This window comes from Lissotriton helveticus, chromosome 2_1, assembly GCF_964261635.1.
Source record: "Lissotriton helveticus chromosome 2_1, aLisHel1.1, whole genome shotgun sequence".
In the NCBI taxonomy this organism is placed as follows: Eukaryota; Metazoa; Chordata; class Amphibia; order Caudata; family Salamandridae; genus Lissotriton; species Lissotriton helveticus.
The window spans coordinates 1758444476-1758469344 of record NC_136059.1 but is presented as its reverse complement, the minus strand read 5'-3'; the positions used below and the strand labels follow the sequence as shown (position 1 = coordinate 1758469344).

The 24869-nt window shown below is 44.9% G+C and overlaps 1 protein-coding gene across 1 annotated transcript in view; it reads right to left on the bottom strand.

The window, feature by feature from the left end:
• The window catches only part of IFT74 (intraflagellar transport 74), a 452022-nt gene that overhangs the window by 141027 nt on the left and 286126 nt on the right, over positions 1-24869 (bottom strand). Inside the window, exons 11-12 of the mRNA XM_078676711.1 lie at positions 23911-24054; positions 23765-23805 (exon numbers count right to left, since the gene is read on the bottom strand). Coding sequence (XP_078532837.1) covers positions 23765-23805; positions 23911-24054 — 185 coding nt within the window. The remainder of the gene's footprint in view (positions 1-23764; positions 23806-23910; positions 24055-24869) is intronic.

Here is a 24869-nt window from a genome sequence, read left to right as displayed (position 1 = left end):
AGACGGCCCCCGGCCGTCCTCCGCACACGCCCGTCCAACGCATGGAAAAGGCTATGTGCACTTTGTTTTGATTGTGAGGGGCTCACCAGCCTTTGAGTGACACAACTGGATTGCAGTTGAAATCCATTGAGCGATGGTTGCCTTTGTGACTGGAGCACCCTTACAAGTGTGTACATCTGAGTCCAACAGTTGGTCAGTTCTCCTGAGTTGTTTAGAGCGATGTAAGTAGAATTTTAGATAGCTCTGGATACCTAGCATACGAATAGACCCTTCAGCTTGAGATGTTGGATTCGGGAAGAAAGTTCAAAAATATTATAGGCTCATTGAGGTGAAAATCCGAAGAAACCTTAGGAATGAATTTTGGATTGGTTCTGAGAATTGTCAAATTTCCTGAGAGGCACAAGAAACGATCTTGAGTTGATAAAGCCTATATCTCCTTCACCCTCCTGGTCGGAGTAGGTTTTATTAACAAGGTGACTTTCCATGTGAGAAATATGAGGTCCGCTCTGTGTATTAAGTTCAAATGAAGTCTTTATGAGTTGCGATAGAACTATGTTCAGGTGCCAGTCCAGAGAAGGAGCGCTTACTGGAGGAAAAAGCTCTGTATAATCCTTTCATTAACTGATTGATTCCGCTAGAGCAGAAAGAGAAAAAATGTGATAAGCATCTATATCTTGACATTGCTGCAAGACGTACCTTAACAGACGAATGTACCAACATAACTGAGCTAGACAGAAGGTTTAGGGTAGTTATCTGCCAGATTATGCTTGTAGAGGACGTAGGTTTGATTTCTTGTATAATAGGCAGAAACGTTTCCCTGACTGTTTACATGCCTTTATCGTGGCTTCCGCCTTGACTTGGAGAGACTATCCCTACAGTCCTGAGGAATATTTTGATACTTGAATTCATGGAATTTAGGAGCCATGCGCATAAGAGGAGAGAGGTCGGGTCAGGGTGAAGGACCTGGCCGCGGTTTATCGTCAAAGGTTTTCAGGATGTAGATAGGCGAATGTGGTTTGATTCCGATAGCAGGAGAAGCTCTGCAAACCAATGCTGCCTGGGCCACCTGAGGGCTATCAGGATGAGGCAACACCGCTCTGCTTTCATCTTGCTGAGAACCTTCGGTATTAGAGGTAGCGGGGCTTGTGGGGGGGAACACACAAGTACGTAGGCATAGCTCCGGGACCATCTGATCAAAAGGCATTTCCCACGATCCTTGATGTGGATGCCAGCTTGCATAGAACTGGGATTTGTGTTTTTTGTTTGCTGCAGAGAGATCTAGAGCCAGTTTGCCCCACAAAAGGAAGATCCTATTTATCACTCACTGATGAAGTTCCCATTCTTGGAGGCTATTTCCAGTTCTGCTTCGCATGCCTGCTAAGAGAGGGCCAGTCCCTGGAACATGTTAGGCCAAGAGTTATTATGTGAGTTGTTAACCAGCTCCAGATTTCCTGAGATTCCTTGGACAACACCAGTGATCATGTGCCGCTTTGTTTATTCACAAATTGCATGCTGGTGGTACTGACCGTGCGAGCTAACATCGAAGACCCTGCTGTCTTTGGCAGGAAAGCCTGGAGACTGAGAAAAAAGGCTATGAGCTCCAGGCAATTGATACATATGCTCTTCTGGAGCGGAGACCACTTTCCATGAATTTGCAGGTTCTCTAGATGACAGTCCCAGCTCTCCAGGAAGGCATCCATGGTCATTACAAAGTGAAGTATTTGAGGTAAGAACGTGAGGCCCTCTGACAAGTGGGCGGTCTGGGACTACCAGGCCACAGCTTCCATCATAGCTGGTGTGATGTTCACCAGGTCCTTGAACAATCCTTCTGCAGGAATCCATTGTTTTTGTAACTGCTCCTGTAAGGCTCTCCTTTTAAGGTGTGCAAGAGGGATCAGATTGATCGCTGAGGAAATCATGCATAGAAGCAAATTGAACAGATGTACTGAAATGTTAAAAAAAATAGTTTGAGAGCCGGTCCTGGAATAGACATTTTTTGAGTTGGACAGTATCTAGCGTTGAGGCCCAGAAACAATATCTTCTTAGATGGAGTAGTTGATGATCTTTGATAATTCACAAGGAAACCTAATTTGTGAAACAACTTTAAGCGAACCGCTGTGGCCCTGGACACTTGAAATGCTGTTGGTGCTTTTATCAACCAGTTGTTGAGGAAGGGGAATTCCAGATGAACGTCCTTCCTGAGAAAAACTGCCACAGGGCCTAGGCATTAGGTACAATGAGGAAAGCTGATTTGAAGCCAAATGGGATAACTTTAATGCAATGTTTAGGATGGATGTGGAAGTATGAGTCCCGTAAATCTAGAGCTATAATGTGGTGTCTGTGTAGGAGGTGACCACACAAAAGATTGTTTCCAGAAATATCTGTTTAATTTCCAGAGGCAATAATGGATCGCCACTTTCCTGTTTTTGTGTCTATGAGGAAACACTGAGAATAGAAGCCTGTTGCTTGCTGGGAATGTAAGTCTTTCTCTATAACACCTTTGGTTAGCATAGCTAGCAATTCCTTCCGAAGTAGAGGGAGATGAGGTAGGCGCCCTCGTTTTGGTGGAGTAGTGGGCAGAATCTGGATGAACGCTAACGTCTGACCATATGTGATGAGATCCAGGACTTAGTTGCCCGATGCTACTTTTCGCCACAGATGACAACATTTTGGAATTTTGCTCACAGAATGGTTTGTTGTAGGGGATGTAAGCATCACTAGAACAATGTCACTTTTGGTAAGCTGGCCTAAGGGCTGCTGAGAGGGCGGATACCTCTGGTATTCTCCTTGATACGGAGAAGTTTCTCTTCAAGGGGCCCCTCCAAAGGATGTTTCTTTCAAAATTGTAATGTGGCCTAAGATCCTGCAGGGTCTGAGTCTGCCTTGACTGCTTGCAAAGAAAAACCAAAGGTGATGATGGACGGAGCGTTGACAATACAAACACTCACCCCCAGTCAACTGATCTGGGTTTAATCCATCACCGTTCTTTAGCTTACTCCGCCACCCCAGTTCAGACATGGCCATATGCAAATCAGTCTGACCCTGTGCCTCATGGGAATAGTGCAGCCCGAACTGCCAAGCCATGTCTTCCCTGGACCGGAATCAAGCTTCCCAGGACCGGTTTCTGGCATTACAGCCGTCTTCAGCCGGGCTTGCTTGACTCCAGTGGCAAAGTGAGCAAGGGACTCACGTCTGAGCATACCCTGCCAACTTAGGGCGACCAAAGAAAAACCAAAGGTGATGATGGACGGAGCGTTGACAATACAAACACTCACCCCCAGTCAACTGATCTGGGTTTAATCCATCACCGTTCTTTAGCTCACTCCGCCACCCCAGTTCAGACATGGCCATATGCAAATCAGTCTGACCCTGTGCCTCATGGGAACAGTGCAGCCCGAACTGCCAAGCCATGTCTTCCCTGGACCGGAATCAAGCTTCCCAGGACCGGTTTCTGGCATTACAGCCGTCTTCAGCCGGGCTTGCTTGACTCCAGTGGCAAAGTGAGCAAGGGACTCACGTCTGAGCATACCCTGCCAACTTAGGGCGAACAAAGAAAAACCATCAACTGTGTTTTTTGCAATTTTCACCCCGAGTGGGCTGGGTATGCTCAGACGTGAGTCCCAGGCTCTCCACACCATTGGAGTCAAGCTATTCAGGCTGATGAAGGCTGATAACCAGAAACCGGTCCTTGGATGCTTGATTCCGGTCTGGGAAAGACCTGGCTTGGTAGTTCGGACTGGACTGTTCCCATGAGGCACAGGGTCAGAGCTGATTTGCATATAGCCAGTGTCTAACCCAGGGTGGTGTGGAGTGCAAAAAAACGATGGATTTAGGCCCAGATCCTTGTACTGGGGTGAATGTATGACATTGTTCTACATTCTGTCCATCAACTGTGTTTTTTGCAATTGACTGCTTGCAAGGCGTCACTGACGTGCTTGCCAAACAGAGCATTGCCTTGGTAAAGTATATCTAATATTTTTATTTGCACCCCCAGGAGACCTATTTAATTTCAGCTCTGTGAATTGGTTCAAAGGGATGCTTCATAAGTTGCACAAAACTAGATAAGTCTCCATTCTGAAGGAGGAGCTCTTATAGGAGGATATGCTCTGAAAAGTCCTTTAATGAACTGCTTGACCAGTCAGCTAGAACAAAGGGATGGACCTCCAGAGGAACGCCTGTAAGTAGAAATGGTGGCCAGATGGAGCTTAATGAGCGTGAACCTAAAGCCAGCTTTAGACAGTGAGGGCAGATAAGGTAAAATTTTGTCCAGAGAACACCGAAGAGGATGTACATCATTATTAAGACACCACAAATAAAAACGATCCATTTGAGAATATAAGTCTTAATTGTGGATGGTGACCGTGCTTTAGTAAGCATGTCTACAGTCCTGAGGCAGATCTAACTCCTTGAATTCAGAGAGTTCAGAAGCCTGGCGTGAAGCTGCAATGGGGCTGGATGTGGATGGAGAATCTGGCCCCTGCTCAATGTCAACAGTGTTGGCGATACAGGAAAGCGATCAGGCCTGCATTCTGAGAGTAGGAGAAGCTCTGTGAACCAGTGCTGATACGACCAGCATGGGCAATGAGAATTATCCGGCATGGCTCCATTTTCAACTTCATCAGAAGTCTCGAGAGCAAGAGAAAGGGGAGAAATGCGTAGGTTAAGATCCCTGTCCACCTCATCAGAAAAGTGTTTCACCAAGAGCCTTTTTTTTGGTTCCCAGCTGGCATGAATTGGCATTTCCGATTTATCTCGGAAGCGAAGTAGGGTTTGCCCCACATCTGGAACATGTATTCAAGAACTTTCCGATCCAGTTCCCATTTGTGGCAAGAATTGGAAGTTCTGCTCAAAGTATCTGCTAGACTGTTCTTTATTCCTGGCAGATGTCCACCTTTATAGATATGTGGTGAGAGAGAAGCCATTTCCATATCTCTTGTGCTTCCTGGGATAGGATGTGAGACCGAGTTGCCCCTTGCTTGTTTAGGTAATGTATGCATGTGGTATTGTCTGTCCTTATGAGGAATGAGGATCCCTGAAGCCTTGGGAGTAAAGCCTGTAAGGCTAGAAAAATGGCTCGAGGCTCCAGGAAGTTGGTGTGCATTTTTGCAAATGCTTTGAACCATTTCCCCATTATGCGGAGATCTTGAACGAGAGCCCCCCATTCTTCTAGAGAAGAATCTGTAGTGATTACGAACTCTGGTGTTCGAGGATGGAAAGTTAGCCCTGTTGAGAGATTGCTGGAGCACTGCCACCAAAGCAGAGCTGTTTCATGACTGGAGTAATCCTTACTAGGTCTTCGAACGATCCATTGATTGTCTAGTTCTTCTTGTATAGGTCTCATTCTGAGATGAGAGTAAGGTACCAATAGGATTGCAGAGGACAACATTCCCAGAAGAGATTTTATTAGCCTCACAGAAGTGAACTTTCTTCCTCTTAACTTTGTTGCTAGAGAAATTAGGTGTGATTGACTTTCTGTGGACAAGAATACCTTGTCCTGGATAGTGTCCAAAACTGCCCCCAGAAATTGCGCCCTTTGAGACGGATGTAGAACTGACTTTTGACGAATGAGAGATAGACCCAGGGATTGGAACATATGAAGGCAAATTGACGTTGCTTTTGAGGCGTGTCGAAAAGACGGTGCTTTTGTTAACCAGTCATCCAGGTAAGGGAACAGCTGCAGGCCCTGCAGCCTGAGATGAGCAGCAACTGGAGCTAGACATTTTGTAAAAACTCTTGGAGCTGACTGCAGACCAAAAGGGAGAACTCTGAATTGAAAATGAGCACCTGCCACAGTGAAACGGAGAAACTTTCGATGGATAGGGAAGTGAGAATATGCATCTTGCAGATCTAGTGTCGTCATGAAATCTGCATGATATAAGAGCTGCAGAATCTCCTAAAGAGTGACCACACTGAAGGACTTCTTCTGCAGATATTTGTTTAATTTCCTTAGGTCTAGAATTGGCCTCCACTCTCCCGACATTTTCTTTCAGAAAGAAACGGAAATAAAAAACTTTTCCCACTTGGGAGTGGGGCACTCTTTCTATAGCTCCTTTCTGGAGCATAATTCTTGCTTCTTCTTTGAGGAGACTGAGATGAGGTGGAGGTTTCTTTAGAGGTGGATGGGGCGGAGGGATCTTTATAAATTCTAGGGTTTGACCAAATTTGACTATGTCCAGTACCCATTCGTCTAAAGTTATTTTCTTCCATTGGTCAAAATGAAGACAAATATTTGTAAACCTGGGATTGATGCGTGGCCGAATTGTTGCAGGTGCTGGGGAGGTGTCACTGCTTTCTAGTATTATCTCTGACCTGCTGGGGCTGTTTTCTCTTATTTTGCTGTCTGGAGTAAGCGGCAGCAGGGGGGCTCTATATGATTGTTGCTGTTGATAGCCATATCTATATTGATAAGTCTGAGGCTTGTACTCTTGGTAGCTCCCACGAGCGCCTCAAAAGGATGTTTTCCTGTACTGAAGTGTACCTAAGGCTTTAGCTGTGTCGTGTCCTTCTTAATTTCCTGTAAGGCATCATCAATGTGTTTGCCAAACAGTGCAACCCCATTGAATAGCATATCTAGTATCTTGCTCTGCACTTCAGGATGAAAGGTGGTAGACTTAAGCCATCCTTGGCGACGGAGAACTGCTGCCCCAGCCAGTTGCCGAAAACCTAGAGAAGCCAAATCCATGGATATGCCAATTATCTCAGATGCTGCCCGTTCCGCTTCAAGGGGAATTTTTCTTGCCTCTTGTTTTTTGTCATCCGGCAAAAATTCAAGGTATGGAGTAACATCCGACCACATTTGGCTGTCGTATCTTCCCAAAATTGCCAAGGAGTTCGCAGCACGCACAGAAGCACCTGCCAAGGTGATAAAACTTTTTCCGGTATTATCCAGTCTCCTTCCATTTTTATTAGGTGGTGCAGTTATTGGCACTGAAGGGTTTCTAGATCTCCGTTGCACAGCTTGGGAAATCACCGAATCGGGCCTAGGCGGTCCGCCCTCTTCACAAATATGGTCAATGATGGGAATAGCGTGGACAGATTTCCTGTTCTGCTCTTTGGAATCATATAAAAAAGAGTCAGACTGCTTAACAGGCATGGAAAGGTCTTTCCATAATGGCATGAAAACCCACAATGTCCTCCTGAGGAGAATCAATTGCCTGAGGAGCCAGTGGAGACGGTGTTGGAATTAAATAATTCCCTCACTCATCGATGGTAGTAGGTGTCTTAGGAAGTTCACCTTCCTCAGCAACTGTATCATCATCATCATCCTGCACTCTCTGATCTTGCAGCGCAGGCAAAAGATCTTCAGCTTCCATCATAGGAATTAAAGGTCCTGCTGAATCCAGAGCAGATGGAGGAGAGGGTTGTCTTTGAACAGAACCTGCTGCAGTAGGAAAATGGGTATGGTAGTCCTGCAGCATATCTGTCAAGTCCTGCACTAATGCCATAGGCTCTTGACGAGGTAGTAATACTTGAGGCCGTTCCATAGGTTGATTATGCCATAATACTCATCCTCATCTTCCTCCTCTTGTAATTTTATGTGAAGCTGAGAGGGGCTGCAAGCTGGACTGAACAGCCCATCATCCTCAGATTCTTCCAAAAAATGACTAGGAGGCAAAGGAGGTATATATGAAGGGTCCTGGTAAAAACCTCTCATCTACGGGATCATGGACGAGAATCTGGATGATAATATTGGTGTTACTTGCAAAGAAGAAGGCCTTCTCTGTAGCGGCGCATACAAGATAATAGTCGACGGTGACACAGATACCCTTCGTATTGACATGACCGTCGTCAACGTTGACATTGACATAGTCGCCGCTGAGGCCGTTGACGGAAGGAACATCGTCGATGATGTTGTCATCTTTGATGCAGCAGCCGTCGTCAACGGTGGAGGTGTTGATGAGGGAGGCACTGCCAGCAACGAGAGTGTCGCCGACGGGAGAGACGTCGACGGAGGAGAGACTGTCGTAGTCCGTGGCACAGTTGATGGTGAAGTAGCCGCCGGCGAAGAGATTTTTGTTGACGATGGGACCATTTTCGCCAATGATTCCATCAACGAAGTAAGCGCCGACAAGGTTGGAGGCGGTTTTGTCATCAGCAATACTTTTTTCGACAATGAGGATGCCCTGACAGGCTCTGATTGAGACTTTGGCTGTTTGAAGGCAGCTTTTTGGGGTGTGTTTGAGGTCGGTTTTTTCCCCAGATTTTTCCTCAGAAGAGAATGGCAGCTTCCCTTCTGTAGAAGTAGAGTGCATAGCCTCATGATGGGACTTTTTTGATGATTTTTTAAGTTTCTCAGGAGATCCTTCAGACCTATCCCTTTTCTTAGTCAGCTGGACTGACACCTGAGAACTATCGCTGCCTTCATCATCCGACACCACAGAGGTTTATGATTAAGTCTCTCCAGCCAAATAAGTTATCTACCTTTCCTGTCCTTTAAGGTTTTTGAGGAAAAGGTCCTGCAAATCCTACCGTCCTTGACCTTATGAGCAGGGTAAAGGCAGTAAACACACTCCTTGTGGGGATCTTCAAAATGCAGCCTCTTCTTCCCACATAGGCTTGAATAATCCTTTTCTAGAAGTATTAGACATTCTGTACTCACGAAATCCAACAGATATAGAAAAAACTGAGCAGAGCTCAGGCACACTCCCTATCACACGACGTGCAGTAGAAAATCTGAGGGACTTGCCTCTCTGTGGAGTGTTCTAGAGGGTGCTGGAGTCTGACTGGCTGTTTCAACTTTGGTTCTTAGTACAAAAGGACAAGGATGGGCTACTGCAGTGATTGTGCAGTCCATTATAGCCTATTATAATTTGTTATACTACTGCTGTATATAGATATATATATATATATATATATAATTTTTTACCATGAGACTCCAACCTCGACGGGAAGGGGGGGTGGTGATTCAAGCAAGTGAATCTATTAAGGATCGAATACTGGATAACTAATATTTTTATTCGCACCTTAGGTTTTACATGTTGTGGTCTTCAACCAACCTTGTCTTCTAAGGACTGCTGACCCTGCCATTTGTGGGAATCCTATTGGAGCTATAGCGCAATCTATGATTTCTGTTGGGAACATTTCGCCCCCCTGTATAATCTTTTTTTTCTGCCGTTTTGGTCTACCGGCAGAAATTATATGTTTGTGGTGATGTCTAACCACACCTAGAGGTTATACATGCCACATAAGGCCAGTGATTAGCAGTTCATACAGTTGAACAGGACATAAGTGAGAACCTTTCCACAATGTTATTGAGGTGTCCACTGCCCCATATTGTCAGCTTTGCTGCTCAGGTGGGGTTAATAAGTGATGGGGTTTTCCATAATTTTAATTTCTCCTGGATATATCAACAATTGGAATAGGTGTCACAGCCTTTCTATTTAAAACCATAAAGAAAAGAAACTGATTGCTTGTTCGCTATTGGAAGTTGGAAGTGTTTGGCTGCTCGTTCCCTAAGAGTATGGACCCCATCAAAATCATCTGGTGGGGAATCCACCAGTTGTGGTGCAGGTGTCGGTAGAAACGATGTTAATATATGAAAGTATTGATACAGCGGTAGTGGGCTAGTGAGTACCGCCAATCCCACTATGCAATGTTTAGCAGTACAGGTATCAAGTGACCTAATACCAGTTAGGGTTTGTATCAGGGCCACAATTGCTTTCTATACAGATCAATAAAGTTTTCCACCATGTGGAGACCTTACCGGTCTAGTGTTCTGTACCACGTGACCAGAGCGTGCCGCATCACTCAGTCCACGCCCGGATCAGGAACCAGCATCTCTCTCCCAGGCTGCATCAGTGCGGCAACATTCGGGTCCGAGGCTGCGCACAGACAGGTCTGTAGCGGGAGAGTGCCACGCTAGAACTAAGTGTACTGGGAGGTTTTGTTTTGTTTGGCTGGTGACCGGGTACTCTTGGGTATGTGCTACCGCTGATCCCACTTGTTTCCGTTTTGATTTTAGATCCTACAGGCATCTCTAACCCCCCTCCCGGACTCATGACATGCAGTCATTTACTACTTCACGTAAGCGCCAAGTTTTCCATGCTTTGATTTCATATTTTAAAACATGTATACTCTTAAGCGCATACACCAACAATACCCGTTTTGGAACGGGTCCGTCACTGAGCACCTGAAACGCCATGGCATACCAAAAAATCCAGCATTGCGCAATAACCTTCTAATTAAGGCGCCTAAAACATTACTGGTAGTCACCCGTAACCGTGACCCCTCCGATAGCAATTAACATGGAGTGGCAGAATGTTTTGACACGAGTGCCGGAGTCAGGGGCACACGTGGTTTCACCTGTATTGGAAACTGGGTAATTCACAGCAGGAGGTCGACTAGTACAATAGACCTCTAGGATGTCTGTTAGAAAGATACCACTGAATCCACTTAATATTTGTGTGTGTTTCTATGTGCTCTTTTTCTGTCAGAGTCCTGTGGCTTTTGGAAATCCCAGAAGGCTGTGTAGGTAAAACCGTGAGTTTTACCTTTCATATGTCTCCACAGGTTAGGATACGCCTTAGAGAGCGTATACCGCCGTGGAGCTCTGGTCCTGAAGAATGCTTAGCATAATTTGCACTTGAAAGCAGAAACATGTCAACCACCTTCCACATTTTATACTAAATCGGACGGGCCGGGTCAACCTAACCAGGCAGCTTACGTCCGTCTTACCTGATTTTAACGATTTATGTTTTTCCACCATTAAAATCACTTTTGGATAAAACCAGCCATCTTTTAAACTTGCACCACTTTTGCACTGACACTACCTCACAAAAAAAACAAGCATTGGCATAGCCAATAGGTCTCGCTTGTGGGACCTTCTAAGTATTTAGTTACAAGGATATTGTGCTGCAAAACAAAATACTTATAAGGTCCCACAAGCGAGACCTATTGGCTATGCCAATGCTTGTTGTTTTGTTTTTTCATTTTAAGACGGACCGGTTTGTTGTGCTTTGTCCTCGAGCGTGAGCCCTTTTCATTAAAGGAAAATGCAAGCGACGTGCGTTAACTGAGATTGGACACAGAGCTTTGTGCAGGAAAATGCCTGAACACAAGGGCGAGTGTTCCCAGTGTTTTAGTCTGTGACGGTGTTTGCAGGTAGGGGACGCCGGCTCTCATCTTCGGGTATTTTGACAGTGCAAGACGGAAAGGCAGGGAAGGGGAAGTTGACTAATGGAGAACGCGGAAATGAAAAAAGTACCGTCGTGAGTAAGATAAAAGATAGTGTAAGGTTGTAGAAGAGGCTGTAGTAATTTGTCAAGAGATTCACATGGTTATGTGGGTAAACTCAGGTTACAACCTGCATTTCCTTGATCGGCAGCTAGTAACTTATTCTTTTGATCGAATCGTGTGCACTTTAAAGCCATAACCATTACAAGGAGCCCATTTATTAAACATAATGAAGGCAGGCGTGGCCACTCGTTGTATTATTGTTTTTGTTTGAAGTAAAATACGTGCAACTCTAATATAGTGTTCACGCACGCTTCATGTTTTGACAGATTGCGCAAACGTGCATGGGGCGTGGGTGATGTGTGTTCAGACCACATTAAGTCAAGCGGGGAAGGAGGATTACAACCATTTTCCATCTATTGTTACTTGACCGCATGAACACAACACTTACTGAAAGTAAAATTACACATTTATTACATTACATGACAAATACGGCGTTAGTGTGCGTGAGAGACACCTGGCCGACTCGCCGAGGATTTGAAAGCCGATATTATAGAACGAGGGATGAGGGAACACGGCCTGGGGGAAGCTGGCTGGGGAGGGGGAGGAGAAATGCAAGGAAGGCTGTGTGCGGCGTAATTAGGGGAGGAGAAGCCGAGAAGCCGCAGAGCGCACGCTGGGCGAAGCCCTTTGATGTGCTGTGCGGCAAATGGAGGGAGGCTGATGCGCGTTCATGTTTGAACATGTGGTTCACATGAACTGCATGAAAACGCCAGCAAAAAGCTGGTGGTTTCAGGAGAATTTTCACCACTTGAATTCTCGCTCCGCTCGATGCGCATGCGCGCATCGATAGGTCGCGAGACCTAAAAACCTGCTCCACTGAAATTCAGGCATTGTAGCACACCAGGGGGGCACTCGGCCTCTCTGGTGGGAACCCAATGATGAAGCATGTCACCAACTAGGTTGGTGAGTGAGGGTTCTTTTAAATAAAGAGGTTTTTCCTCGTGCTGTTTCTGTTTCTTTTCCTTAGAATTCTTTATTCACACTTCTGTTGTTACTGAGTCGGTATTAAATATTCATCTCATTTATCGAGAACAGATTGAGAATTATGAATGTTACCTTCTCTCTATCGTCCCCCGAGTTGAACAGGTCATTCCCAGGAAGCATGGCAATATTTGACACGGGGCTCATTCTTGGAGTGGCAGGAGCATCAGAGAATGCTGACATGTTGGAAATGGGGTGACCTTGCAGGATTACTACAAAGTGTTTGTAGTAATCCTATAAAATGCGCTGTAGGTCTAGTACTAGAGCTACATAGACCTGACCTATGTTCTGAAGTTGGAGGCGGAGCAAAGTGGTGAGATTACTCCACAAATTGCCTGTCCACATATTTCTGCCTGTTGCAGACCTGGTAATATTAGTCCCATTTATTCTTGACATTAAATTATGCTGGACTATGTGTCTTTGGTTCTTGTTGATGGCTACAGTGCTTTCGTCGCTAGGTTGATGACGACAAGGTTTGTCGCCAGCAAGGTTTGCGGTTGACGAGGCCTTTGTCGTAGACAAGGCCATCATTGATGAGGCTGCTGTAGATGAGGCCGCCATAGACGAGGCAGCCGTAGACTAGGTTATCGTAGCCAAGGTTATCATAGAAAAGGCCGTCGTAGATGACCATCATAGACGACCACTGTAGACGAGGCCATTGTAGACGACCATCGTAGACGAGGCTGTTGTAGATGACCGTCATAGACGAGGCCATCATAGGTGACCATCATAGACAACCATCACAGATGAGGCTGTCGTAGACGACCATCATAGACAACCGTCATAGGCGAGGTTTTTTTGTTTTTTTTTACATTTGTTTACTGAAGTTTTGCAATACCGTACAGCGTAATGACATATCAAAACAATATAAACTAAATCAATAGTATATAAATTAAATCATGTAAAGGTACATTTAGTGATCAGAAAATACAATAAGGGCCTGATTCTGATGCGGTTAGGAAAGCATTCCCACCTAGAGCTTTATTCTGATGCGGTTAGGAAGGCCTCCTAATGGCATTTGCTCCTTCCAAATCGGATCGGGATCGCATCTTCCTGACCCAGGACCCAATTATGATGCGGTTAGGGACAGATGCTGCCATTGAAGTAAATGTAAATGTAAATGTGTTTGTATTTATATAGCGCCTTCTACCCTGAGGTCTTGTAGCGCTGTATTCATACCGCTGTGGAACCCTTCCTGGCTTTCCTGTGAAATGTCCACTCCTGGACACCCCCAAGGTGAAGCCAGGCATCCAAGCGCTGCTGGGGCGTTGTGGAGATTAAGCAGGGTCTGCCGCTCTAACCATTGAGCCACGCTTCTCTCAAGTCAATGGAAGTCCAACCAAATCGTATCTAGAAGCATCCGGATGCATTCTACTCCGTCGGTCGGACTCTCCCAATCTGAGTGGGTCGGAAACCATTTCCAAACCGATTCGGTCGGGAAGCTTTCCAACCCGCATCAGAATCAGGCCCTGTGTGCTTTATAACGGTCCCGCCCTGACGGCGTATTTCAGGCATTCCGGGTAATGAGGTAGCACAACATTACAGATTACCATTCAAAGTCACACAATATCAATATGGGACTGGAGCAGCAAACACTCTTTTAGTGGAGCCCATATATCCGTAGGTCTGGATGTTACCGGCAATTCCTCAGCATAGAGTTCCAACTGCTCACGGCAGTACCCCAGGTCCTTAATCCATTCATCAATTTTCGGAGCAAATTTACTTTCCCAAGTGAACATAACCCGCCTCTTGGCGAGCAGGATGGCCATTCTAACAAACCTACCCATGGTGGCTTTCAAGTGTGGAACATAACCCAGGAGGCATTCCAGAGGTGTGCACTGCAGAACCTGACCCATCATAGTGTGTATACGTGTAACAACAGTCTCCCAATATTTAAACACAGGGTCACACTGCCATGCAAGGTGAATGACATCAACATAGACCAGTTAGTTGAGGCCGTGGATAGATGATGCCATCGTGGATAAGGCCATCGAAGATGAGGCTGTCATAGACAAGGCCGTTGTAGACAATGCCATCGTAGATGAGACCATCACAGGTGAGAAAGTAATAGTCGACATGGCTGTAGTCATCGACGTTGTCATCGTAATTGTTGTTAACAATTATTTTGACTGCAGTTTTGCTGTAGACGCCTAATTGTCAGATTATAAGGCTTTTCCTGATGTAGTGTCAGGGCTGAAGAGGGAGTTTTAGGGTCTGATACTCTGAGAAAGTGTTTTCCCAATTTTCTCTCTCTGAGAAGTGCCTGAAGACTCATGGTAAGTCTTTTTTTATGGCTTTTCTGCATGCCTTCTAGAGATTCTTGGTGTGGCCTCTCCCTTTGGCCTCTCCTGTGAGGTGAAGGAATCCTCACTGTTCTCATCAGAAGTGACAGATTAAAAATGTTGTAGCCACAGTAATAGCCTCATCTCTCTATATGTGAGAGCTTTTGAGGAAAAGGTGAGACACAATTTGTAGTCCTTTAACTTGATTCTACTACTCTGACGTATTAGTGCCAGGGTCAGAGAGATTAAACATGAAATATAATCTTCGATGATCCAAAAAGAAGTAATAACTGAAGAAACTGAGCAGAGCTCAGGGAGACTCCCTTCACACGATGTGCAGAACAAAACCTGAGGGATTCAGCCTCTCTTGTGAGTATTCTACAGGGTGCAATCACCTGATTGGCAAAAGTTTGAAATGTGGTTCTTTTTTAAAAAGGACATAGATAGGCTACTAAAGGGATTATTTATTGCCCTTATTGCGTATGATAATGATACATACTGCTTTATTATGGCACCTTGGCACTCCCACTACGACGACGGGGAATGATTTATGCATGTGAACCTATGAAAGATCGAGTACTGGAGAATGTGAAATGTCCTAGCTGTGGACAAACATTATGCACATTTCTACAGTTCTGGGTGGGCAGTTTTCATAACAATACATGGCTATCAGCGACAAAACCGTATTTAAATATGTAATGTAAATGTAAATTTAATTTCTAAAGTGAGCAATTACCCGCAGGTGTCTTGGCGCTAAGAATCAGAAACATCAACTAAGACAAATAGTCGGTGGCAAGACTAAAAAGATAGAAACAGAGGAAACAACCAAGATTTGAGCTGTTTCCGAAAGATAAGAAGATTTTTTTTTAGGGCTCGGGCCTACGTCTCCACGAAGTGGGGGCGGAGCTTCCGAGCTCTTATGTGTTTGAAAAAAAAAAGAATTCTGAAAGGGGTCCGGGCTGCCACATTCCTTAGTGCGCGCCGCGTTTTTTATGGCATCTGCCTAGTGATTCGTCTTCGCTGTGCTGTCTATTTAGTAGCCTTGACGTGATAGGCTATATTTACTTTTCGTCCGTCATTTATTTCAGTTTCATGGCATATTGTCTGTGGTTACGTGCACGGCAGACTTATTAATCTTAATTAGGAGCTGTCAGGGTGGCCGTGTAATGCATTCCAGATGGTGTGCGCGCGTTCACCATAGAGCAGTGCGTTTATCGGGCGCGCGTCCTCCTCACGTGCACACAGGCATAGCGAATCAGTGTCATAGCGAAAAGACAACATTTTGTCACGTCTGTTATGAATTTATGACTTGTAATTTCAGGTAGGTTACATCAGCTCGATTAATGTTTCAACCACGGCCTGTTTTGAATACAAGTTCAGTTGTTATATAGTCCCGAATTCAAAATGGTCTCTCGCAGTAAAGTTTTCTACGAGTTGAATTTAATTCTGACAGGGTCCGTTTTGCATGCATGTGTTTAAATCACAAAGGCGACATGCAAGGGAAGTGTACAATTGATGTGTTTTTTTTTTTCGGTTTGTGTTTATTAAATGAGTGCAGTTGGAGGCATGAAAGGGCTCTTGGCAACAGGCGGTGAAAGCTGGGAGGCGTGATGTGGCCTCTTTGTTTCCGTAGTGCTGGTCGGTGACGGCGCGCTATTCTTCTGCTGCGGTTGATGGATGACCTGCTCAGAGGAGGGCAGATCTGAGGGAATGGCCTGCCGACAACGAAACGTCATCTGTGTGACTGGAGGGTTTTTAAATACTAACGTTGTGGCCACCAACGAGACTTGCCTCTTCTTCGTAGTTCAAGAACTTGTCTTAAACAAAAACGTCACCGCTTAATAAATCATTATCTCTCTTAAGACCGCTAGCACGCTTTTTAGAAGCAGTTTGCACCCCACACAAGTTTGAGGAAAGTTCTTAACACGCTCCACCCCTTGAAGGTGACCGTGACTTCTTATGCTTCGTTTTTCGGTCATCTTTTTTATTTCGGTTAATGGGGAAATATGATCTAGGAACCTACCAATTGGGTAAAGGCGATTGTCAGAAGGCGGCACCATGAGCAGAAGACTTCAGGACAGCCAGGCTACGTATTGCAGTAATACACTCAGCTGTAAAAAAAAAAAAAAAAAGAATCTGCAAAATGTAAAGTTGTCCGGGGCTTACGGTAATGGTTACAGACTACATTAAATGTTCTTTGGGGATAAACCAGCTGCTGCAAACAACTGTCTGACCTGCAAGTCTTGGGGTATAATAGTGGTAAGATGCAACCTGTGGTTATTGCGCTCGAGAGATCTGTGTGTAACCTCTGGCAGTAGGTTTGAATGTTAAAATAGTTCAAATGATTAATATGCCTATTTCAGAATATAGCGTATATTTGTAGATCACATATTTATGTGTAACATAGACCAGTGGGATAGCGAGTTTGTTGCTTAGAGCCTTGTACAACCCACATGTTTTAGACTACAGGTGAAATAGCTCAGGGAATTATGTCCTAGCTGCAAACTGCAGCATAAAAACAAGAATAACAGGGGAGATAAATAAATACACCTTCTCTTTTTTTCAAATGGATATCCGCTTCAAAGTCAGGACATTATGTATGTTGATGACCTGGGTCTTCGTCAGCCACATCTTTAATAATATGGTGAATTTACCTTGCTAGACGTGCACCTTCCAGCGAACCATGAAACCCGGGCTTTTCACACCTTGCTTTTGCCAGCTGCAGGCACTCACTAGGAGAGAACACAGTCTCCCTGCTCGTGCAGAGTGGTAGTGCAGAGTGGTAGTGCAGAGTGGTAGTGCAGAGTGCAGAATGCAGAGTGCAGAGTGCAGATTGAGAGTGTGAGTGGTAGTGCAGAGTGCAGATTGAGAGTGCGAGTGGTAGTGCAGAGTGCAGATTGAGAGTGCAGAGTGCAGTTTGGTAGTGCAGAGTGCAGATTGGTAGTGCAGAGTGGTAGTGCAGAGTGGTAGTGCAGAGTGGTAGTGCAGAGTGCAGAGTGGTAGTGCAGAGCGGTAGTGCAGAGTGCAGATTGGTAGTGCAGAGTGCAGATTGGTAGTGCAGAGTGCAGATTGGTAGTGCAGAGTGCAGAGTGGTAGTGCAGAGTGGTAGTGCAGAGTGCAGAGTGGTAGTGCAGAGTGGTAGTGCAGAGTGCAGAGTGGTAGTGCAGAGTGGTAGTGCAGAGTGAGAGTGCAGATTGAGAGTGCGAGTGGTAGTGCAGAGTGCAGATTGGTAGTGCAGAGTGGTAGTGCAGAGTGCAGAGTGGTAGTGCAGAGTGCAGAGTGGTAGTGCAGAGTGGTAGTGCAGAGTGCAGAGTGGTAGTGCAGAGTGGTAGTGCAGAGTGGTAGTGCAGAGTGCAGAGTGGTAGTGCAGAGTGCAGAGTGGTAGTGCAGAGTGCAGAGTGGTAGTGCAGAGTGCAGAGGGGTAGTGCATAGTGCAGAGTGGTAGTGCAGAGTGGTAGTGCAGAGTGCAGAGTGCAGAGTGGCAGTGCAGAGTGGCAGTGCAGAGTGGTAGTGCAGAGTGCAGAGTGGTAGTGCAGAGTGGTAGTGCAGAGTGGTAGTGCAGAGTGGTAGTGCAGAGTGGTAGTGCAGATTGGTAGTGCAGAGTGCAGAGAGGTAGTGCAGAGTACAGAGTGGTAGTGCAGAGTGCAGAGTGGTAGTGCAGAGTGGTAGTGCAGAGTGCAGAGTGGTAGTGCAGAGTGGTAGTGCAGAGTGGTAGTGCAGAGTGCAGAGTGGTAGTGCAGAGTGCAGAGTGGTAGTGCAGAGTGGTAGTGCAGAGTGCAGAGTGAGAATGCAGATTGAGAGTGCGAGTGGTACTGCAGAGTGCAGATTGGTAGTGCAGAGTGCAGATTGGTAGTGCAGAGTGCAGATTGGTAGTGCAGAGTGCAGATTGGTAGTGCAGAGTGGTAGTGCAGAGTGGTAGTGCAGAGTGCAGAGTGGTAGTGCAGAGTGCAGAGTGGTAGTGCAGAGTGGTAGTGCAGAGTGCAGAGTGGTAGTGCAGAGTGGTAGTGCAGAGTGCAGAGTGGTAGTGCAGAGTGTAGATTGGTAGTGCAGGGTGCAGAGTGCAGATTGGTAGTGCAGAGTGCAGATTGGTAGAAGTATTACGGGCAGCAGTACCACTACCACCAATGCTACTGCTACCAGTACCACCACCACCAGTACTCCCGCTACCAGTACCACCACCACCAGTACCACCACTACCAGTACTACCACCAGCAGTACTACCACCAACAGTACTACCACTACCAGTATCACCACCTCCAGTACTACCAGTACCACCACCACCAGTACTACCAGTACCGCCACTACCAGTACTACCAGTACCACCACCACCAGTACTACCACTACCAGCACCACCACCATCACCAGTACTACCAGTACTACCACCATCAGTACTACCAGTACTACCACCACCAGTACTACCACTACTACAGCCACCAGTACTACCACTACTACAGCCACCAGTACTACCACTACCACCACCAACAGTACTACCACCACCACCAGTACTACCAGTAGCAGTACTACCACAACCAGTACCACTACCACCACCAGTACTACCACCACCAGTACCACCACCACCAGTACTACCACTACCAGTATTACGGGCAGCAGTACCACCACCACCAATGCTACTGCTACCAGTACCACCACCACCAGTACTCCCGCTACCAGTACCACCACCACCAGTACCACCACTACCAGTACTACCACCACCAGTACTACCACCAACAGTACTACCATTACCAGTACCACCACCTCCAGTACTACCACTACCACCACCAGTACTACCAGTACCACCACCACCAGTACTACCACTACCACTACCAGCAGTACTACCACTACAAGTACCATCACCATCACCAGTACTACCACTATCAGTACTACCAGTACTACCAGCACCAGTACTACCACTACTACAGCCACCAGTACTACCACTACCACCGCCAACAGTACTACCACTACCACCACCACCAGTACTACCACCACCACCAGTACTACCAGTACCACCACCACCAGTACTACCACTACCACCACCACCACATTAACACACTCCATAACACTTAGCAAAAATACATTACCATTTACAATGCCATTAGCTCAAACTCAAATAAATCCGAGCCCGATTGCATTTCTAATGCTTGTTTTAGGTGCAGAGGCATTTTGTTCCACAACTGACATGTGGAATACACAAAGCTGTGGCTACCCCAAGAGGCTTGGTATATTATAGGGACCAGAACTGAGTATGATGCAGTAGATCTAAGCTTTCTATTCGGTCATTATCACCTAATTTTGCTTGCGAGACCATTAGGTCTGGTGCCGTACAGTGTTTTGTGAGTTAGACAGAGTGCTTTAAAAGCCACTCTTTTCTTCACAGGAAGCGAGTGAAGTTCCTTGAGGGTATTTGACCCTGACATGTATTTGGTAAGCTTCATTAAGACACAAGCTGCTGCATTCTGCAGTGTTTGGAGTTTTCTGAAAGCTGTTTGTCGCATGCCTATATACAGAGCACTGTATTAATCAATCCTGGTAATGACAAGGAAGACAACTAGAGTTTTTTGGCGCTTGAAAGGAACAAAGGGCAGCACCTTCCTCAGAGACCTAATTAGAAAAAAACAGGAGGTCACCACTTTGTTTATATGCACCCTAAAGGAGAGATCAGCATACAAAATGTCACCAAGGTTTCTCACTTTGGTCACAGGCTCCAGACCAGAACCTAATCTTTGAGGCAACCATGAATGAACACAAAATGTGGAGTCCTTCCAAAAATAAGAACCTCCATTTTATCGGTTTAATTTCAGACAGTTAGTGGTCATCCAATTGACAATAGCATTCATGCACTTATTAAATATGGCTGCCACCTCCTCCGCATTGCCGGGGACCGATACCACAATCTAGGTATCATCTGCATATGCTACTGTCGCGAAACCATAGGAGTGGAACAGCTTAGCCAGTGGTGCTACGTAGATGTTAAAGAGAGTGAGAGTGAGCGATGACCCTTGGGGAACTCCACAAGGGAGAGAACAAGCTTCTGAATGAAAATCCCAAGGGCCACCATCTTCTCTCTATCACTTAAAAAAAGAAGCAATAAGATCAAACGTTCCAGCAGAACCGTATGACACACAGAATCTAAAGCAGCGGAAAGATCCAGAAGGACCACCGCCGCTCTCACACCACTGTCTTTAATAACTCTGATCTCTTCTGAGACAGTAATTAAAGTTGTCTCAGTACTAAAACCAATCCAGAAACCGTATTGTGCATTATCCAGTATATCAGTCACTTCCAGATAACCAGGTAAGCTTGCATAAATATGCTTTTCCACAAGCTTGGCAGAAAAAGGAAGCCGCAAAATCGGTTGGTAATTTCTCTCCAAAGAGAAGCTACTGTGGGTTGTTTTTAACAAAGGTAGGATGGAAACTTTTTTCCGTTCAGAAGGAAAGGTTCATGATGTAATTATAACATTCAACAAGGTAGTCAAAACTGGCGCAGAATTGACTACAAGGTCTTGTACTATCTAGGGTGGACAAGGATCTGAAGGTGCTCCAGACTTTATCTGACCAATAAGTTTAGTTGTTTGATCAGTAGTCAGCAATGGAAAATTAAGATTCCAAGATCAGGGGCTCACAAGGAGCAGATGCTGAGAAACAGGCAGAATCAAATTCCCTGTAAACCATCTCAACCTTGTGTTTAAAGAAATCTGCCAACCTATCACAGAGATCCTGGCTAGGAGGATGACTGAGAGAAAGCGAGGGGCTTGAAATAGATTGAACTACCCTAAAAAGTTATTTCGAGGAGTTTGATGCTAATTCAATTTTATCTGTGTAACATTTGGTCTTTTCCTCGACAATTAGTTGTTTCAAATCGGCAATGGCTTTCCTATAAATGTTTTTATCTGACTCACTATAGTCACGTCGCCAAACTTGATCTAGTCTCCGACATTTTTGTCTCCCAGCTATACGAGCTGGAGAAAACCAAGGGGCGGATGGCCGTTTCCTATGGAAATAAACTATGTTTACCTAGACATGTTTTGAAAATTCTGATTCTAACCACTCATAATATTTTGCATTTGGTTCGCTGGCAAAAGCAGGTATTTTCAACTCAAGGCTCTCCGCCAGGGTCGATTTATCTATCTTATTCCATAGTTGAACAGTTTTACATTGCACTACTGATTTAAAGTCAAAAGATGGTATCTGAATATTGAAACTAAACTGGACTGCCGTATGATCAGATCAGAGGAAGTACATTATCAAAATAAAGGTTGAGATTGTTTGGAAATATTCCACCTAAAATATGACCAGCTTTATGAGTGGCACCTACTTTCTGTTCAAGCTTAAAACAACGTAGAATTTCAACTAGAAAAGCAGCATCGTGGTCATTCGGGTCTTGTAAGAGAAGGTTAAAGTCCTCTAAAATGGTATAATTTGAATACTGGACCGTGATGTCACTATAACTGCACATATCATCTAAAAAAGTGGCTTTCGGTCCAGAGGGTCTATAGATCAAAAGCCTATGAGTGGTGTAGCTGTCTGTGATCTTACACCTAAAGGAAAAAGCTTCACAATTTGGAATAGTAAAATCACACATTAATCTCAGTTAGTCATGGTGTCCTACTGCGAAGCCACCACCACTGCTTTTACCTTGTTTATCGTGTTTGTTATCGTGTTTGTATCTGTGGAAGAGGTGTGGCGCCGCGGCCAGGGCGACTGACTCCGGAATCTGGGGATCAGGGTTCGATCCCCGGCACTGGCGGCAGGGGTCTGCCCAGCACCATGTGACTCTGGGCAATAGCTTGCTTAATCTTCCCGAGGGCCCCCAGCGCCTAGAGACCCTTACGGGTGATTGTGCGCTTTACAAATGTGGATTATTATTATTATTAACGTAACCTCCAGGCAGCAGTAAAGCTAAATCCAGGTTAGAGGTATCTTGTAGCCATGTTTCGGTTACAAATGCTAGATGTGGAGTATAGGACTCTAAAAACTCATAACATTCTACCTTGTGTTTAGCAAGAGACCGAGCATTGATTAGAAAACAATTCAAAGCATGGCTTTTAAGCCCGGACTGCTTGTATATCCTGGCCTGCCTAGTCACATTTTCGGAATTAAACAAACAAGGAGAGAAATGACAAACCTTGCAACAGAAATAATCTGCAAAGTCTTTAAAATCCAGTAGACTGCAGTCAGGCCGCCTATCCGAAAGGTTCATCCCCATCAGTTATACCTTAGAGTAACTATGTGACACATAACGACCAGGGGTCTTGGAGCATGGTGCATTCCGAGCACTGACTGGTGCCGACGGGCTTGCCTTTGGCGCACCCGCTGCACGCTGGAGCTATCATGTGTCCTAGAATAGTTTTGGGGGAAAAACAACTAGAAAGCTAGACTGCCAACTAAGCAAAAATATGGCGCCCTCTCGCTCTGATAGACGAGTAGAAATTAAACATGAAAATAGAAGAGCTTTGTGCAATTCAGTTAAAATAGAAAAGATAGAATGCCCCCACCAACTTAAGCCGCAACATGCAAAGATTCAGTGCACTCACGCTATCATGTGTCCTAAAATAGTACTTTTTGAAATACTACTAGAACGGTAGACTGCCAACTAAGCAAAAATGGCGTCATCACGCCCTGACAAACAAGTAGGAATGCGACGAGAAAATAAAAGTGCCTTGTAAAGGCTTTATGAATATAACCCATTTTCTTGTTTGGAATGTAGTTCATTTTGGCAGAACTTTTAACTGCTCTGTACTGAAGAGTAGAGTAACGCAGAATGACGGGGCCCCACTGCAGAATCCTTAGAGGGGCCCTTTAGTCTCCTATATCACACAGATATTCAATGGTCTTAGGCTAAATTCCCCCTGCGAAGGATTTAAGGGGGCCCTGAAGGGTTAGGGTCCCCTAGACCACAGGAAGAATTACACTAGTGGATCAGTCCCGATACGTCCCCAGCCCCCTTGCTGACAAATATCTATTATGCACAGAAGCAACAAATAGAAAGTATATTCATTATAAATCTATGTTTATTTTGGGCACCTTTCAATATAAAAATGTCTCTACTGCATCAGGCTTTAACCAATCACGAACAAAAAAATAGGGGTTACTGGTAAACTGGGCCAAACATTCAATAACACTACCATTCTGTACTTTCATTCCCATAATGAACAATCTAGGTGTGCAAGCCATAGTTACAACTCCAATCTGGTAATGGATTTCTAATAAAAAACAATACATATAAAGATGGTAATGTAACACATTTTTTGTTTCATTGAATCTTACTGTCTTTCCATGCTTGCCATTTCCTGATTGTCTTCTTTAACCTATTAACACATAGAAATACAAAAACCTTTGCTGTTACAGTGAAGAGCTTAACATTTATAAACTACACACAACAGCAATCTAAGCTTGTATGTTTTCATCCATACCTGTTTCAGTAATTTCTCTCTCTCTTCTTGTGGAGAACCCATGCTTTTGTCCTCAGCAATCATTTGATCCCGACGGCACATAAGGTCATGGAGCTTCTCGTACAGTGCTACAGCTTCCTGTTTCACATGGGAGTGAGCAATTTCCTGTAAACATAAAGTAAAATGATGAACATTAATAATTATAATTGGAAAATGAACTTTGCACACTTCGCATAGCAACTCCAATATTCATAGTTTTGAAGCGCTTGAGTTTGATATTTAAAGGACCAAAAACTACGTATACAAATATAAAATCTTGCGAGGACACTTGTGGGAACACGTCCCCCATTCCTACAATCTTGTGAGGCCAAAGGCTAGGTAGACGTGTCCCTCATTTCTACAATCTTCTGAGGTTAGTGAGCCATTCTTGACCCTTCTACAGTTACAATTTTATACGTAGTGACTGTGTTGTCACAATAGAACCAGCCAGAAATACAGATTGCTCTGCACATAAACCTGGGATGACACATAAATCTGGTAGGATGATAAATAGGATATCAATTGCAATGGTCTACCGTAATTACCTTAAGGCCACTTTTAAGTCGTCCTCTCTTCGAATCCGTGAAGCTCTTATGTTCAATTTTAAGGTCAGCAATACTTATATCTTTAACGACGCTCTGGTCTACCGCCTGCCAAGCGCTAGGGAATATTTCACTAAAGCTCTACTGAGCCTCACTGAATCATATTTAGTCCTCCCAAATTTCACGATTTGGGGGACTTTAACTTTCATTTAGAGCTTTTAGAAGATAATGACACGAAATACATAATTGACACTATGCGAAACTTTGACCTGATACAATTGGTAGAATGACCTGCCCATCAGGCAAATCATACGCTTGATGGGATTTTTACCAATAAGCCAAACTTACAGGTCGAGAAGGTTGTACCCTTGCCCTGGACTGATCATAGGGCTACAAATT